The sequence below is a fragment of the Aythya ferina genome, assembly GCF_964211825.1.
Source record: "Aythya ferina genome assembly, chromosome: 8".
NCBI lineage: Eukaryota > Metazoa > Chordata > Aves > Anseriformes > Anatidae > Aythya > Aythya ferina.
In genome coordinates this window covers 21,621,086-21,635,638 of record NC_140304.1, presented here as the reverse complement: position 1 = coordinate 21,635,638, position 14,553 = coordinate 21,621,086, and the positions used below count along the sequence as shown (strand labels likewise).

General features: G+C 37.3%; 1 protein-coding gene and 1 long non-coding RNA gene across 2 annotated transcripts in view; one reads left to right on the top strand and one right to left on the bottom strand.

Moving 5' to 3' along the window:
- Window positions 1-14,553, top strand: part of AK5 (adenylate kinase 5) — a 93,882-nt gene that overhangs the window by 46,080 nt on the left and 33,249 nt on the right. The window contains exons 7-8 of the mRNA XM_084528663.1: window positions 1,303-1,393; window positions 7,770-7,846. Coding sequence (XP_084384789.1) covers window positions 1,303-1,393; window positions 7,770-7,846 — 168 coding nt within the window. The remainder of the gene's footprint in view (window positions 1-1,302; window positions 1,394-7,769; window positions 7,847-14,553) is intronic.
- The window catches only part of LOC311441024, a 76,953-nt gene that overhangs the window by 45,813 nt on the left and 16,587 nt on the right, over window positions 1-14,553 (bottom strand). The window lies entirely within an intron of this gene.

The following is a 14,553-nucleotide window of genomic DNA, read 5'->3' as shown; positions in this document are numbered from 1 at the left end:
CTCATCTTATTAACTATTGTGCCATATTCTATGACAAATATCGAGAAAACAACTTCATTTCCATAAATATCAGCAGCCAAGGTCCTACTAGGGTTTCACTTTGTCTCTCCAAAGTTTTTCCCTGCCTATGATTTTTACCATGAGACAGACAGCTGTTGGTGAGATATCTGAAAAGGTGCTCAACAATTTTGGACTTGGAAGAATGAGCATGCAATCAGTAGTGTAGTGCTTTTCTGAGGTTCATTTCTGCATCCTAGGACATGCTACACTGAAAATGTAAAATGACTGAAAGTAGCGACTCTTAAAAAGGGAGGCATGCAGTGAATGACCATTATTGGGATCTTGGGACCATTATTTGGTTGCTCCAGTAAATGGGGTTACACTCTTCCCTTTTTCCATAGTAATGTAACTAGCCTCAATTCAAAAAATTAGAAGAATTTCAGAGCAAGAATAATAAGATGTACTTTTTTTCTTCCCAAAAATTTCAACAAGTGATGATCTAAACTAATAACTCTTGATAAATATTATCAAGGGTGAAACAAAACAAAACCTGTCCAATGTCACCTGGCCAAAAAAATCCTAATGGATAGAGAAAGAAGACTTGGGAGATGCAAGGTCAAACTATCAAGAAACAGAATAACTCCAAAAAAAAAGTTCAAAATAGAAAGAAACTCAATTAATTATTTGTCATTTTAAAGAAGATTTGCTTTCCTCATTTTATCAATTTATAACTGAGTCAGTACGCTTTGTGCTAGTGCCACAGCAAGAAAAGCTTTCTTTTCTAAATAACAACACACTTTCAAAAATAATTCACTTTTCAATAAGAATTTTGCATAACTACTTGAAGTCATACACACGTACCTATTACAAAAATTGCTTTTAGAAGTTGCTGAAAATTTTTCACTTGCAAGTTAAATGTACTTAATTACACTAATCTCTGAAGAACCTGAAAAGAAAGTAATCACTTCTCCAGTCTCTACGGTGTCATTTTTTTCAATTATCTAAAGCATTTAGTAGGTATCACAAGTATTGCTTCCTGCTTTGAAACTTCATTTTCTGAGACCAACTTGATTTTACTGTAGATACCATTCCTGACAAGGTATTAGAAATGGACAAAATGGTTTACAAATTTAGTTCAGTTTTCAGTCAAAATTGAGTTGAAGTACTTAAAGCTTGCAACAGACAGCACCCAGAAAATTAGAAATGATCCTATCAAATTAAAAGTCTTGGGATTACACATTGATGATCAGCCAAGTAGTAAGTAGTGTCTGACTGCCACTTTTTTTTTTTTCTTCTTAATAGTTTGATGCAGACAGAGATGAAGAAGAAGTGTTCTTTGATATAAGTTTGGCAGTTGACAGTAAGCTATTTGCTAACAAAGAGGCTGCAGCAGGTGAGTTAATGCAAGATTTAAAGAACCACAGTTTTTTCTACTGCATATGACATTTGTGGAATGCCTTTTTTTATATTCCTTGAGTATGAATGTATGTACTGTAGCAAAATCTTGACCCAACTCAAACATTTGCACAACCCAGGGAAAAATAAATAAATCTCTTTGCACTTGAAAACTTCATACAACCTAGCTGACATCTGCTTTTCTACAAGCTCACTTTAAGATATTGTAGATAATCCACTAAACTACATCATTAATGCAAAAATTATATGTTTCTCAGTTCCAGTTGTCTCTAGCTTAGTTCCTCAGTGTCACCAGAAAACCTATCCTAAGAGATTTACGATCATACTCCCTCCCTAACAGTTGGTACTAATTCTGAAACTGTGTGCAAGTATGTCAGGAAGGGTTTGTTTTTTTCCCATATTATTATTTGTGCTTACTGAATTTTGAATGTATTCAAAGAAAAAAAGAAGCTAAAACAGTAAAAATCCATGACATCTGTCAGACATATTGTGTTTGAGGGAACAGAAAAATGTTCCTTGGTAACTATACAATTTTCCTTTTGCAGATGGCATCTCTGGCTGCCTTCTGAGTAGATGTTGAGGGTTATATAGGTAGCTGAGGTCACAACAGTTGTAATGCAAAACAGCACACAAAGAAAATTCTAGGTGAAATGTTTTCGTGTAAAATTTACTAGCTGTAATAAAACAAAGATCAGATATGTGTAGTAGAGAAAATTGTGTATCTGCTCTCTCCTCTGTTTAAGGGAAAACTTGGCTGCCCTAAATTGTCAGACAAGATGGCTTCAGTCATTCGTAATCGTGAACAATCATCTGGGGCCTGCCAAGAAAGGAGAAATGGTGAAATCTATTCGGAGCAATACTTCCATTAGCTCTTTTTGACAACGTGGGGGATTACTTCTTGTCTACTAGTGAGGTGTGCAAAAAGCAGTTGCTTCAGACAGAGAGACTGCGTTATACTTTGAAGATCCTGAGGGAGGTTCCAGGCTAGCTCATTTTGATAATGTTCAAAAAGAGATAAAGACAAATTATCAATGAGGGGTGAAAAGGAATGATAAAAAGTGCATTGCCTAACAAACAGGTTTGTAGTGGTAAGCTTCAAGGTAAGACACACACAAGAAAAAAGACCACCAGCTTTCTCCATTAAGTGGCACACTTAGCTGTTCTGTGCATAGCCTTATTTCTAGGGGAGAAGAGATGGATTCCTAACCTCAAATGACATTTCCATTCTATTGTATTGTATTGATGATTACCTCTGGATTTCCTGATTAAATGAGCTAAATACTGTATAGCAAGCAGATGAAACACATGGCTTAAAGGTGCTAACTCTGACAAGCAGAGATTGGCAAAAGCTGAACAATTCACACAAAATGTTTGTGATCTGGGATGAGTCCCAGTCTGTTCCTTGAAAATATGAGCTTATACTTAATAAATTCTTCACAAAAATAATAGGAGAGCCATGAACCATGTCAGAAACCAGGCACTAATTAGATCATTGTGGCATAAGTTGAGCACCAATAATGGTAAGAAGATTCAAAGTAGGATTTCTAGTGATCTTATGGAACCAGGTATTTAATTTCTAGAGGCTGCAATGCTAGCATTCCCTTAATCACTTTTTGGCTTTTAATCCTTGTAGCAATATTGTAATGTATTTTGGTTCCTGGTGGCTAACAGAGACTTAGTATAATATTTTAATGTCTTCACATCAAACTAATTCATATGATGTACATGTAAGATCCAGTCATAACTGTATAACGTTATATGCTGAAAGAAAACAATGGCAAATTTTTATGGATTATAATACAAATTTTCTCATTGTGGCATTCTATGACATATTAAGACCGTTGCTAAGAGCAACAACCTGTCAGGAAATTCAATAAGGTTGCAATAAAATTTGTATTAGAAGCATCTTACTGAGAGACAAATGAAATTGTAATCATTCTAATGCTAATCAGTCCTCTAGTAAATTGTTTGTATCCTATCACACTGAAAATGTATCTTCCAAGCATTCTTGCTTAAGTGCTTATATGCAACATGCATTAACTAAGTTAATACAGTGCTTCAGAGCATGTTCCATAACATAAAAGGACAATTTTATTGTATTGAGCTTAAACATGTTATTAGTAGAAGCAACATGTTTCACAGGATAGTCTTACATTACTTTTATGACAGCGTTAGACAGTGAAAATACTATAGTTGTTAAAACATGAGTATGGACATATTCAAGCCAATGAACCACACTGAATAGTATTGCTACCAGGACTTCAAATAAGTAACAGATTCAAGCAAGGATTGGAAATACATAAAATGATTTGCCCAAATACAAATTTCTAAGGAGCATAATTACCTCCCATGATGGTATATAGCTACCTTGCAAAGGGAAGTTAAATTAACTGCAACTAGATTTAGAGAGATCAGTACAATTTGGCTTCTCTGTGTAAATGAATTTGGTGAACTGTGAAAAAGCAAGGCCTGACATTTGCATTTATGAAAACTTCAGGATGAATATGCTTTTGTAGAAAGTGACACACACCCAGGCGCTGAAGTATTTTATAGGACCAGAGATGTTTATGACCATTGCAGCCCTAGGTTCTGGGGTACATTTCTTTGGTAGGAACCACACACGAGCCCATAACAGCCATACCCTCCTAACTTTCCATTACCAGTCCTGGGGAATTCAGCCTGGGAACAACAAACAGTGCCTGAAATACAACACAAAATTTAAAAGTACAGCCTCATGGGGAAAGAAGTGAATGACTGCAGCCCTGCACCCCTTCAGGGGACAAGGGAGTTATTCTCCTAGACTGTCAGCCCTCACAGTAACTGCTGTCAGCAAACCCCTGGACAAATGCAGCCACCCATTAATTCAACTCTTCCCTCAGTGCTGATCCTCTTGAGTCCCTAGCAAGACAAATCTTTATGAATGATGCCTTCAGTGTCAAATGCAAAGCCTAGCAAAAAAAAAAAAAAAAAAAAAAAAAAGGGGGGGGGTGGAGGAAATGCATTCTAGGTGACTAGGTGATGTGCTGTTTCTTTTTTCAGCAGCCCCCTCCTCCCTGGAGAGCTGATTATTCAGTTAACAGGGATTTAATAAAAACTTCCAACTGATTTATTTTTTAATTGTGCAGTACTGTACATAATAAAATCCTCTCCATTTTTTCCCTAAGGAAAACAGAGGGCACATTATAATTACCAAGTTTCCTTTACCTCAACTTTATGCATGCACTGAAATTGAGAAAGCGTATTTCAAGTCACAAATGTACCTTTTCAGATCAGATGCCTGCAAGTTATTTCTCCATGGCAGTGGAGCTTTCGTGCATTTTCTTGAATTTTTAACTGTTGAGCTTCCCCTTTTAAATCTGCTGCAGTTCCTCATCATTTGTGAGCAGCTCATACAAGCACACCAAGGCTCTAAGTTAATTAAGAGATGAGATTATCAAATGGAATGGGGCATCCATCTGAACAGAACTAGGACACTTCAGACCATAATACTTCCCTCTCAGTGGTAAACAAGTGTTAATTTTATTTTATAACCTAGCTCTTTGTCTACCAAGTTATCAAAGGGAAAACGACACAATTTACTCAGAAAATGCAATGAAAATTACTTATGATCATCTATTTTGTTGCAAGACTGCAAAATCTGCAGGATGCAGAGTTATTTAAAACAGCAGGGCAAGTTCATTTCTGAATTCTTTAGCAAACCCTCCTCCTTTCCTTAAGCCAGCATTTTCTGTTTCTCCTTTGATAGCTGATTATTGCCAAAAGTTTTACATAAAATGTTGATGATTGAAACTCAGAGACTTTGAGTGGAGTTTTGCATTATCCATTTGTCATAGCACCCTCCTCTCAGCTTTAACCTTGTCAGTAGCTTTGCCTATTGCTGGAACAACTGTTTCTCCAAGTATGTTGCACAGTGGCTATCTGGCATGCTTTTGCTGCCACTTGTACTAGTGATTGGTTAGTGAGCCTGTTCACCTCCCATAGAATACCTGTTTTAGCAAACTTTAGTCTAAACTCACCATAATGTACTCCCTCCAACAAAAAACTGAACTGTGAAGTAGCAAATAACTCATGCTTATTCATACAGCACTAGGGGCAATCTGTACACTGGTCAGCGATAGATGGTTATGTTTTTGTTAGCTTTCATTGAACCAAGAAAGAAAAGACATTTCCAATTTTCCTGACCTTCAAACATTCTCTGGAAAAGAGTTATGCTTCCCCAAGGAAGCTGGTGTCCTAGTTTAAGATAAAAGCCCTTAAGACGCTTGACCACACATTAACATTGTATAGCCATTATGGCTTTTGTCACTTAAGATATTTTATGCATGAGTATTCATTTTCAGCCTGATCTTCACATTTAAGCTCCCAGCACCATATTTCATATTAATGCTTCTAGCTGGGGAGAGATGCAGCTCTTCGTAGTTAAGTGATAGTTAATCAAATACTTGCACACAAGTGCTGTTAAAAGTGATTGATGGGTCAAGGTAGTTTAGTAGTAGCAGTTGAGTCTTAGGTAAATCATATTACCAACAATGACACAGTATCAAGAGTGAGATGTCAGCTGTGTAAATAAATAAAAAAAAATAATAAGCTTCTCTCAGTAGCCGTAATTTGCTTGCATATATCTTTTACAGACAGGTATTTTCAAAAAGACTGCAAAGTATATGCCAGAGAACATGCTGCATATGTGGCACTGTATGACAGAAATTATATAATTTTTTTTAAACAATCTTTTAAAGTATACATGAATATTAGAGAAAATAAAAAAGAAAAAACACCAACAAAAAACAGCAGCAGATGGTAGGCCCAAGTCTTTCACTGGTGCCTCTTATGTAGTTCAAAGAGTTGCAAAGATGACTTTGGCTACAATTCTAATATGGATTAAGGTACCCTGGACCATCATTTCTGCCAAGCAGTTATGGTTTTAGTCATCATGACATCCAGTTCCTCTCCTCCGTTCCCTCTCTCAGCAACATTTAGTTCACCACCTACGTAGATTATTACTATGTAAACTTTAAAAACAAACAAAAGCAGATAATGTGTAAATGCATCTGGCACAAGTTGAACTGCAAAATCTGTTATTAATAGTGCTTGGTAACAGAGAGCTATCCACACCGCATCTCTCACAGGGAGAAATCATCTCCAGGCCAACACTGCTCTTAAAACCACATACCCTCCAGGCCAGCACTTGTAGGGACAGTGGGTAGGGACACCTGTAACCCAGGAGGGATGGGATTGGCTCCCCTTCCCCACTAGTGACCTTGTCTGACTGGGGCCATGAGGGCCCAGTACCAAGTACTTATGTTATATGCCTCTTGGTGTTTCCTGCTGCTTTCCATATGAAGACTCTTATTGGTCCCACTCATGGCTGCTTATAATATTTAAAACCCTGTGTACCCTTACAGTATTTAATTATCTAATTTTATTAATGCTGTGAAAAATACTCTTGCTTGCACATGTTTATTGACATTTTAATGAGTTGAATATTTGCAGGATGTGGTTTAGGTTTGCACCATCTGGATGGCACAGGAGACTTTCCTTCCTCACTGCCCAGGAGTGAGATAAACTGCATGGGCTGGTGATGCCAGAAAATGAATGTGATGTTCATACTACATCCTTGCTACACTTAGATAGAAAGAAAGGTGGCTAATCCTCCCATTCCTATTTAGCCGTGATTACCCACCCACACGACTCCTCAAAATACCAAGCCCAATTTTCTGTTATCCTGCACCTTCAGCTGTCCTGCTAAATATAAGCTAGTAAAGCTCAACCAGCTCAAGTCTTCTAAGCAACTGGATTTTGTCATCCTAAGTGAAAGAGGCTGCACAACTTACTGATCCCAATACAGGAAGATGATGGACCAAAGGGACAGAATCATGCTGTCACCTAGGAAAGGGTGGGAGAGGAACAAGGACTATTGCTGCTGCAAGCATGCTGCTTTAGTCCCCCATCAACATCACTCCAGTATCCATGTTTGCTAATTGCTGATTAGTCAGTACTTCCTTTATGTTTCCTAACTCTGGCTTGTATTCTTCCCTAAGCTAAGATTCCCATGGCAGTGTTACAATTGCAAGTCAGGGCAGGCAGAACACACTGCCCAATTAGTTTGCAAGCTGGCTCAAACAATTCACTGGTTAGTAGATCTGTCCCTTATCAAGATTTGTGGTAGTTTTTATGGATGCTTTGAAGGCTTTTTTTAATAGAATACCGTTCACCCAGGTTTTCTAGCACATCTGAATAAATACTTGGATCACAGATCTTCCATACATACAAATAATTAGAAATATCAGAGTGTTTCATCACAAAGTGAAATTTTCCAAAATATTTCTAATGTCAAATTTACTTTCCTATTTTAGGGCCAAATGAACTAGATTGCAGTCTGATTATGGATTCTGGAGATCCTGGTTATACAGAATTTGACTTTGAAGACCAGGTAAGTTTATATATATATATACGGCCTCTCTCTCGAGAGTTTTCTAGATTATGTATATACTGCTATACAATTTGTTTAAGCAGGGTAGCTGAACTGTAAGTGTAGCTAAGTGTAAGTGCTTTTAAGTGCAATATTAGTAAATTTGTGACACACAAATGTTGCTTTCTGATTATAAGAAGAGTGAATATTTATTAAGAGCCCATATCTGTCATTACTATATACACTGCTGAGAATCCTCTGTGAATTTCAAAGTGTTGCCAAATATTGCAAAGAACTGTTGGAATGTACTGCAAGTCTACAATATATTTAAGAACAGAATAAAACAATTCTCAAAAGAGGGATGAAAATATGAAGTAGTAAAAAAAAGTAGAACAACTAAAACCAAATGAAACATACTTCTCTGAAAAAGAAAAGTCCTTATAAAAATAATTACAAATGCTTACAGTGTGTTGAAAACAGCTTTTCTATTCAAAGTGTATATACAGCCTATACTTTCTCTTTACTCAGCTCTGATAAGGCCGTATCTGGAGTATTGCGTCCAGTTCTGGATGCCAGTACAATGGAGCTACTGTAGAGAGTCCAGTGAAGGGCCACTATGATGAAGGGACTGGAGTATCTCATGTGAGGAAGGATTGAGGGAGCTGGAATTGTTCAGCCTAGGGAAGAACAGGCTCAGAAGGACTCTCATTAATGTGTACAAAAATCTGAAGGGAGGGTGCAAAGACAACAGAGCGAGGCTCTGGTCAGTGGTGCCCAATGCCAGGACAAGAGGCAGCAGGCACAACCTAGAACATGTGAACTTTCAACTGAACATCAGGGAAGCATAAGGGTGACAGAGCACTGGAGCAGGTTGCCTTCCAACCCATCCAATTTCAACCACATCATGATTCTGTAGGCAGTGAAAGATACGAGACTGTACTAGAAGTAAAAGTAAAATGTCCTATGAGATGAAGCATGGCTTGGATACTGTGCTAAGCATTATTCGTGTTACTGTACTAAGCATTACTCTAGTTACAGTGCTGTTAAAGCACTAAATGACTGACTTATAATTAAAAAGAATTTATTTTTAAAGCTATTTGCCTATCATACTGCCATACGTAAGGGTGGTGGTTTTGTAGGTTTTGGTTTCTGTCTTTCAATTTTGCATGACTCTTCTTTCTTCACAAATACTACAACTATTTTCCCAGAGTTGTGAACAAGTTGGCAAAGAATGTTAGTGTTTGTTATCATCCATTCAAATGCAGTTGAGACTGTTCTCATCTTTTTCTCCATTATATCAGAAAGACATCTTTTCTTGCAAAATTTCAAAGCTAATGATAAAATCAGGACCAATAAAACTGAATTTCATCCAGTACCTTCCATCCATTCATTCATTTTCTTTCACTGTATTCAGTGCAATACTCTATTCTCACCTGCAACACGCTGCATGTTCTAGCCCTGTTGATTCCTATTAATTCGTGATCCTTTTACTGTTCTTTTTGATACGGTTATTTCAGTTTGTCTTCTTGTCAAGCAGACAGCATGCTTTTGTCTCCTAATCCCATTTTAAATTCCATTCTTTCATAAATCCTTCATAAAATCTTCTCTATCCCAAGAAACTCTTTAGTTTCTCATTTTTGTCTTGACTGTACTTGTTGTTTAGAGCAGGGTCTTTATAGGTCTTTATGTCCTATAAAGCAGGAAAACGTATTTAAATCATGTTTGGATTCTGCTGATGCTAAATTTTGCATTTTTATCAACAAAATACGTCCTTTTGGCAGAGTAAGAACACTGTGGAAATTACACTCTTGGTTCATAATGTTTGAAATGCTGTTAAAATAACATGCACAAGGAGCTTTACAGTTACAAAATAACATTCAGAAATATATGAAAATTGTACTAATTTATATTTTCCTACTATATGTTTCCCCAGTGATACATTGCACAGTCCATAAAAGCACTGACTATAGCTTTGAATGAAGTTGCATGTGGTTCTTACGTGAGACTAAGTGAGAAGACTATTATGGGACCTTGTAGTCTTTGTGAATAGGAATTACTCCTTCTGCCAGATGTGGCTTTTCGGTTTTTTGTTTGGTTGGTTGGTTATTTTGCCAGATGGACACTTTGCCATGCTGGAAAAAGTGCAACACTACTACCAAACAGACAAGGAGAATTAAGTAAAAACAGTGCTAAAAATCCTTCAGTCATAAACAGATATGCAAATACCAAGTGGCTGACAATGACCATCTTCAGCTCAAAGTATATAGAATTGATACTTACTAGTGACATCTAAAAAGTGTAACTAGTTCTATTGTTAATATTTTTATAGCCAGTTTGTATGGGCTCTTTTATACGGTAATAAAGAAAATAAGGGAGAAAGCAACTGTAAACATGCCCTTAGGATCCAAATTTTGTTATGAAGCAAGTATTCTATACCAAAGCAAAGAAGGGAGTGATTACCATACAGTTGTAATACCTTCCAGTTAGCCAGCCTCAAAAAGAAAATTACAAATTACTCTCAGGAAGAAAAGATCAATAACTAAATTCTGGAGCGAAGAACTGCTTGCATTCAAAACTTAAGCTCATTTTGAGTGTGGCAGTGATTTAATACTCCAGTGATTTACCGCATGCTGTTTGCGAATTGTGTGAAGCACCAACAACCTTTACACTGTGAATCTCAAGTGGAAAAGGAACGCTTGTCTGGATACAAATGTGTCACGCAGTGATGTTATTGCATAGGAAATGTGTCATGAGAATGTGGGGGATAAGAAGGCTTGTTTCTAAGCAACCTTACACAGCTGAGCTGCTAAAAATGGTTGAGTTTTAGCAGAACATCTTGGTAGTCACTGAGCAAGAGAAGCTGGGGGTTACAGCAGTACACAGCGCGTACTGAAGACAAAGCCACAGCTGAGGATGAGTAGCACTTGGCACAACTGAAACAGACGTACACAGACACCTTTGCATTTATTTGTTCTTGGAATGAGGTAGGAAATTCTCCAGTGTAAACTAAGGCAATGATGTATTATCCAAGCTCTTCAGGACATGCGCTGCTTCTGCCAGAATTACCTCTCCCACCTGCAGGCAGGAACAAGGAGACCCATGGTGTGGTTTCCCTCCCCGTGTAGTCATCACCTCACCTAGCAGTGCACTGAAGTACAGGGAAGTGCTTTGGAAACAGTCCATACCTACCAGTGAAAGAGTGCAAAGCAACACTAGCTGAGACTAAGTTCTAGCTTCTCCAGAGGAACACACAGGGGAGATCAAACATTCCTTTAAAGTATGTATAATACAAAACTCAAGCTTTTTCTGAGTTTTTGTTTTTATTTTTTTAATCATATAACAATTAAAAAAAAGCTGATCTGTTTTCTACTGGCTATACATGATTTCCTCAGGAACTAGAACACTTGTGATCACTACGTTCCTACAGCACTGAAAGGCAAAAGGGAAATACTGACATTATTTTTAAATAAAAACCAATCATTTCTAAAGAACACAAATATTAATTTCTGTTCTCAGATCTGTAGCTGTCAGATCCAGTATTACATAAAGAATAAGCTAGCTGTCTAGAACAACTGCCCAAAATAAATACCACCAAACAAATAACACAAAAGCAGTTAGTACCTCTCACTAGGAATACCTGCCAGGTGATCCACGTGGTAGCACTCCTTATACCATTTGCTGGAGCAACAGTTACACTACTCATGACTTGGTTGAAAAACAAAGCACAGTAAGCTGATGAATATTTTCACCCATATTAAGACACAGGAATATCTTTATGGCCACTCACTTTTGATTGCAATGGCACAGCTTCTGATGAGGGAAGACCTGGGCTTTTTAGAACATCCTCAGTTTGCAGAACTTGCTGCCATGAACAGTGCCTGGCTGGTTTAACAAGGAGTGCCTTTTGTTGCGGAATGCTCTCAAGTGGGAGGCAGGTTTTCACTGCTCACTGTGTTCATTTTTATTTGCCATTCAATTTCTCAACTTTCACAGAGAGGTTGTTGATATAATGCCACTTGTTTCCAAAGATCAGACAAATTTTATCTTTAAGAACTGGATTTTTTTTTTTTTTTTTTAAATTAGAAATCTACCATTTGGCTTATTTCAAGTGCATTCAGGCCAAAAAGGAGCATTAAAAAAAATCACGTCAGTGAATAGTATAAAAGACTTCCAGAACAAAAGAGTATCCAATTATTTTCTTGTGAAAACAAGGCTTTCAAGATGATCTTAGTCTAAATATTCCTCAGACTAGCTAACTAAAGAAGAACTTATAACATACAGTTATAAGTTCTATGATTGTGGAGTGAATACACTCCAAGTAATTGTGGAATTGAAACCTTAAAAATTTGGGAAATATGACAATCAGGGTAATAAACATCACGTAAAGTCCAAGTAAAATTGTTTAAAATATTTTATCTAACTCTAATGTTTTTGTATTTTCTGTGTTTTGGGGGACAGAGCAAACATGTTTTAAAATCTACAGAACATGAAAACACATTTTTGTGCCTCAAGGGTAACTACCAGTTTATAACTGAGGTATTTCTTCTGTACCCTCCCAGTGCTAGACCACATTTACTTGTGCAATTACATAAACGCAATGGCATATGCAAAGGAAAGACTGTTTTTGTGTGTGCGTGTATGTTGTGTTTTTGTTTTTTTTTCCCCAAGTATGTCAAAGATCTAGGAAAAGTAGATGTAAAAAAGACTGAAAGATAACAAAAGGTTTTCTGTTCAGCCGTGACAAGCAATCTATTGAATTAAGTAAATTGCATAACCCAATCTTTGATGTAAGCGCAGAATGTTTTATAATTAGAAAATGCGACAGCTCACTTGAAAAGCAACAAGCAAAAACAAAGTGTAGTGGAGGAAAAAAAGGTCTTGAAGAGATTTACTCTCATTCTAATGAGAGGAAACAACCTCTTGATTAAAAGTTGTTGCCATGCAGTGACAATTCTGCTTGCAGCTCACTGTTGCTTCCCGCCCAGAGCACATACAAATCGAGGCTGCAGGGGAGCAGGAGAAAAGCTTTAAGCAAACTGATGAAAAACAGGCTCCGTTGCTACCAAGAGTGTAAAAACATTTCTGGCCTGACCGATTATCCTAGCTTGAAACTTGAATATTCAAGAGAGATAATGAAAAGCCCCTGAAAGCCTCTCAAATGCACAAGCAGAACCCAAATGTTCCTAAAATGCCTGAGCAACAACAACTTTAAAGCCTCTTGTAATTAAAACTCTCTCGATTAAACCAAAGATGACTTTCCTGTATTTACAATGTTTTATACCATTTTTAACTGTGTTTCGACTCCGTTTTCTCTACGCCTAGAAGATTCAGTCACTTTAGACACAGTGCTCCAAGGCTGACATTACAATACAGCAAAGAGCAAACCACGCGTTTCCATTAGCAGGAATAACTTTCATTGGGACTTCTAAAGCTGCCTTTCAAAATTGGACAAACAGTGATTAAGTTATTTAAGGGGATCAGACCTGCAATATATTATATAAATCGTGCTTTCTCTTCACTTGAGAATATAGGGACCTTCTGGTATAACAGCAGTTTTATTTGCATATGGTGTGCAGCATTAATCACAAGCCTGATCAAAATGACCACAAGTACCCAGAAGTCCTTTGGGCTCCTCCTAGCACCAAACACCCCTGCAGTGTGTATTTCTCTTTCACTGGTAAACAGTGGCATCAAGTTGAACCACAGATTCTGATTCTACAGGGAAACTGGTTAAAAACTGGAGTGTGGCACAGAAAAGAATATGGACTCTTGGAAACTTAGAGAACAGTTTTGAAACTGTCCCTCAACATTTGTATTTGTTAAAGAGAAAAGAAAGGTGGAGTCCAATCCAGTTTAAGCATATCTGCAAAAAACAAACAAACAAACAAACAAAACCAATCATGCATAAGCATCCAAATAGATGAAAGAGCTGGAGAGGCAGGCCTAACTACAGAGAAAAGATGTTTAATAGAAATGTACTGAAGTCAATGAACAATCTGTTCAGTTCAAGTTGCCATGGAAACTACCCTATTAAATGCTAAAAAAAAAAAAAATCAGTTCTAGAAACAAAGTACTACAGTTTGCCTGTTACAAAGTGCTCACTTAATAAGCTCAAATCAACTGCATTTTGGTGTTTCTGTATCATTCTGCAAGCTTGAAGAATTATTTCTCTCTTTCAATATCACCATGGTACACTTTGATCTCAGGCATATAAAAGAAAGCTATCCACTTGGTTTCTCCCCATGCAAACTATAGCAAAATGGGCAAGAAAAATTTCCATAAACTCAATCTGTGTTTTTAATTTGGAATGCCAGAAAACAGTTGTTTGCTCCTCCTTTTACCAACATTATTTAGCTTTACTTTCTGACAATGTGTGTATGAGAGGGGACTGAACTGTCAAGGTTAGGTGAAATCTTTGTGTTTCCATCTTTCCTGTGTTTGAACTAGAAGTTGTTCCTGCAGCTGTGGTGGGCAGGACAGGACACGATTACTCCTCAGTGAGGACTTGGTTACGAGGAAGGTGAGCTCAGGCGAGTTACTGAAGATTTAAATGACAGTGACAGGATCGTTCTTCAAGATGTGCCACATTTATGCTTCACTGAATACTTCTGCAGTAACTCAGGCAGCTCTGTGACTTGTGCAAGGTGTCTGTAGAACAAAGCATTACAGTTTATCATGCCTCACCCTCATTTTTCTGGAAATAGTATTAGGGTAGCATACCTCCTTTC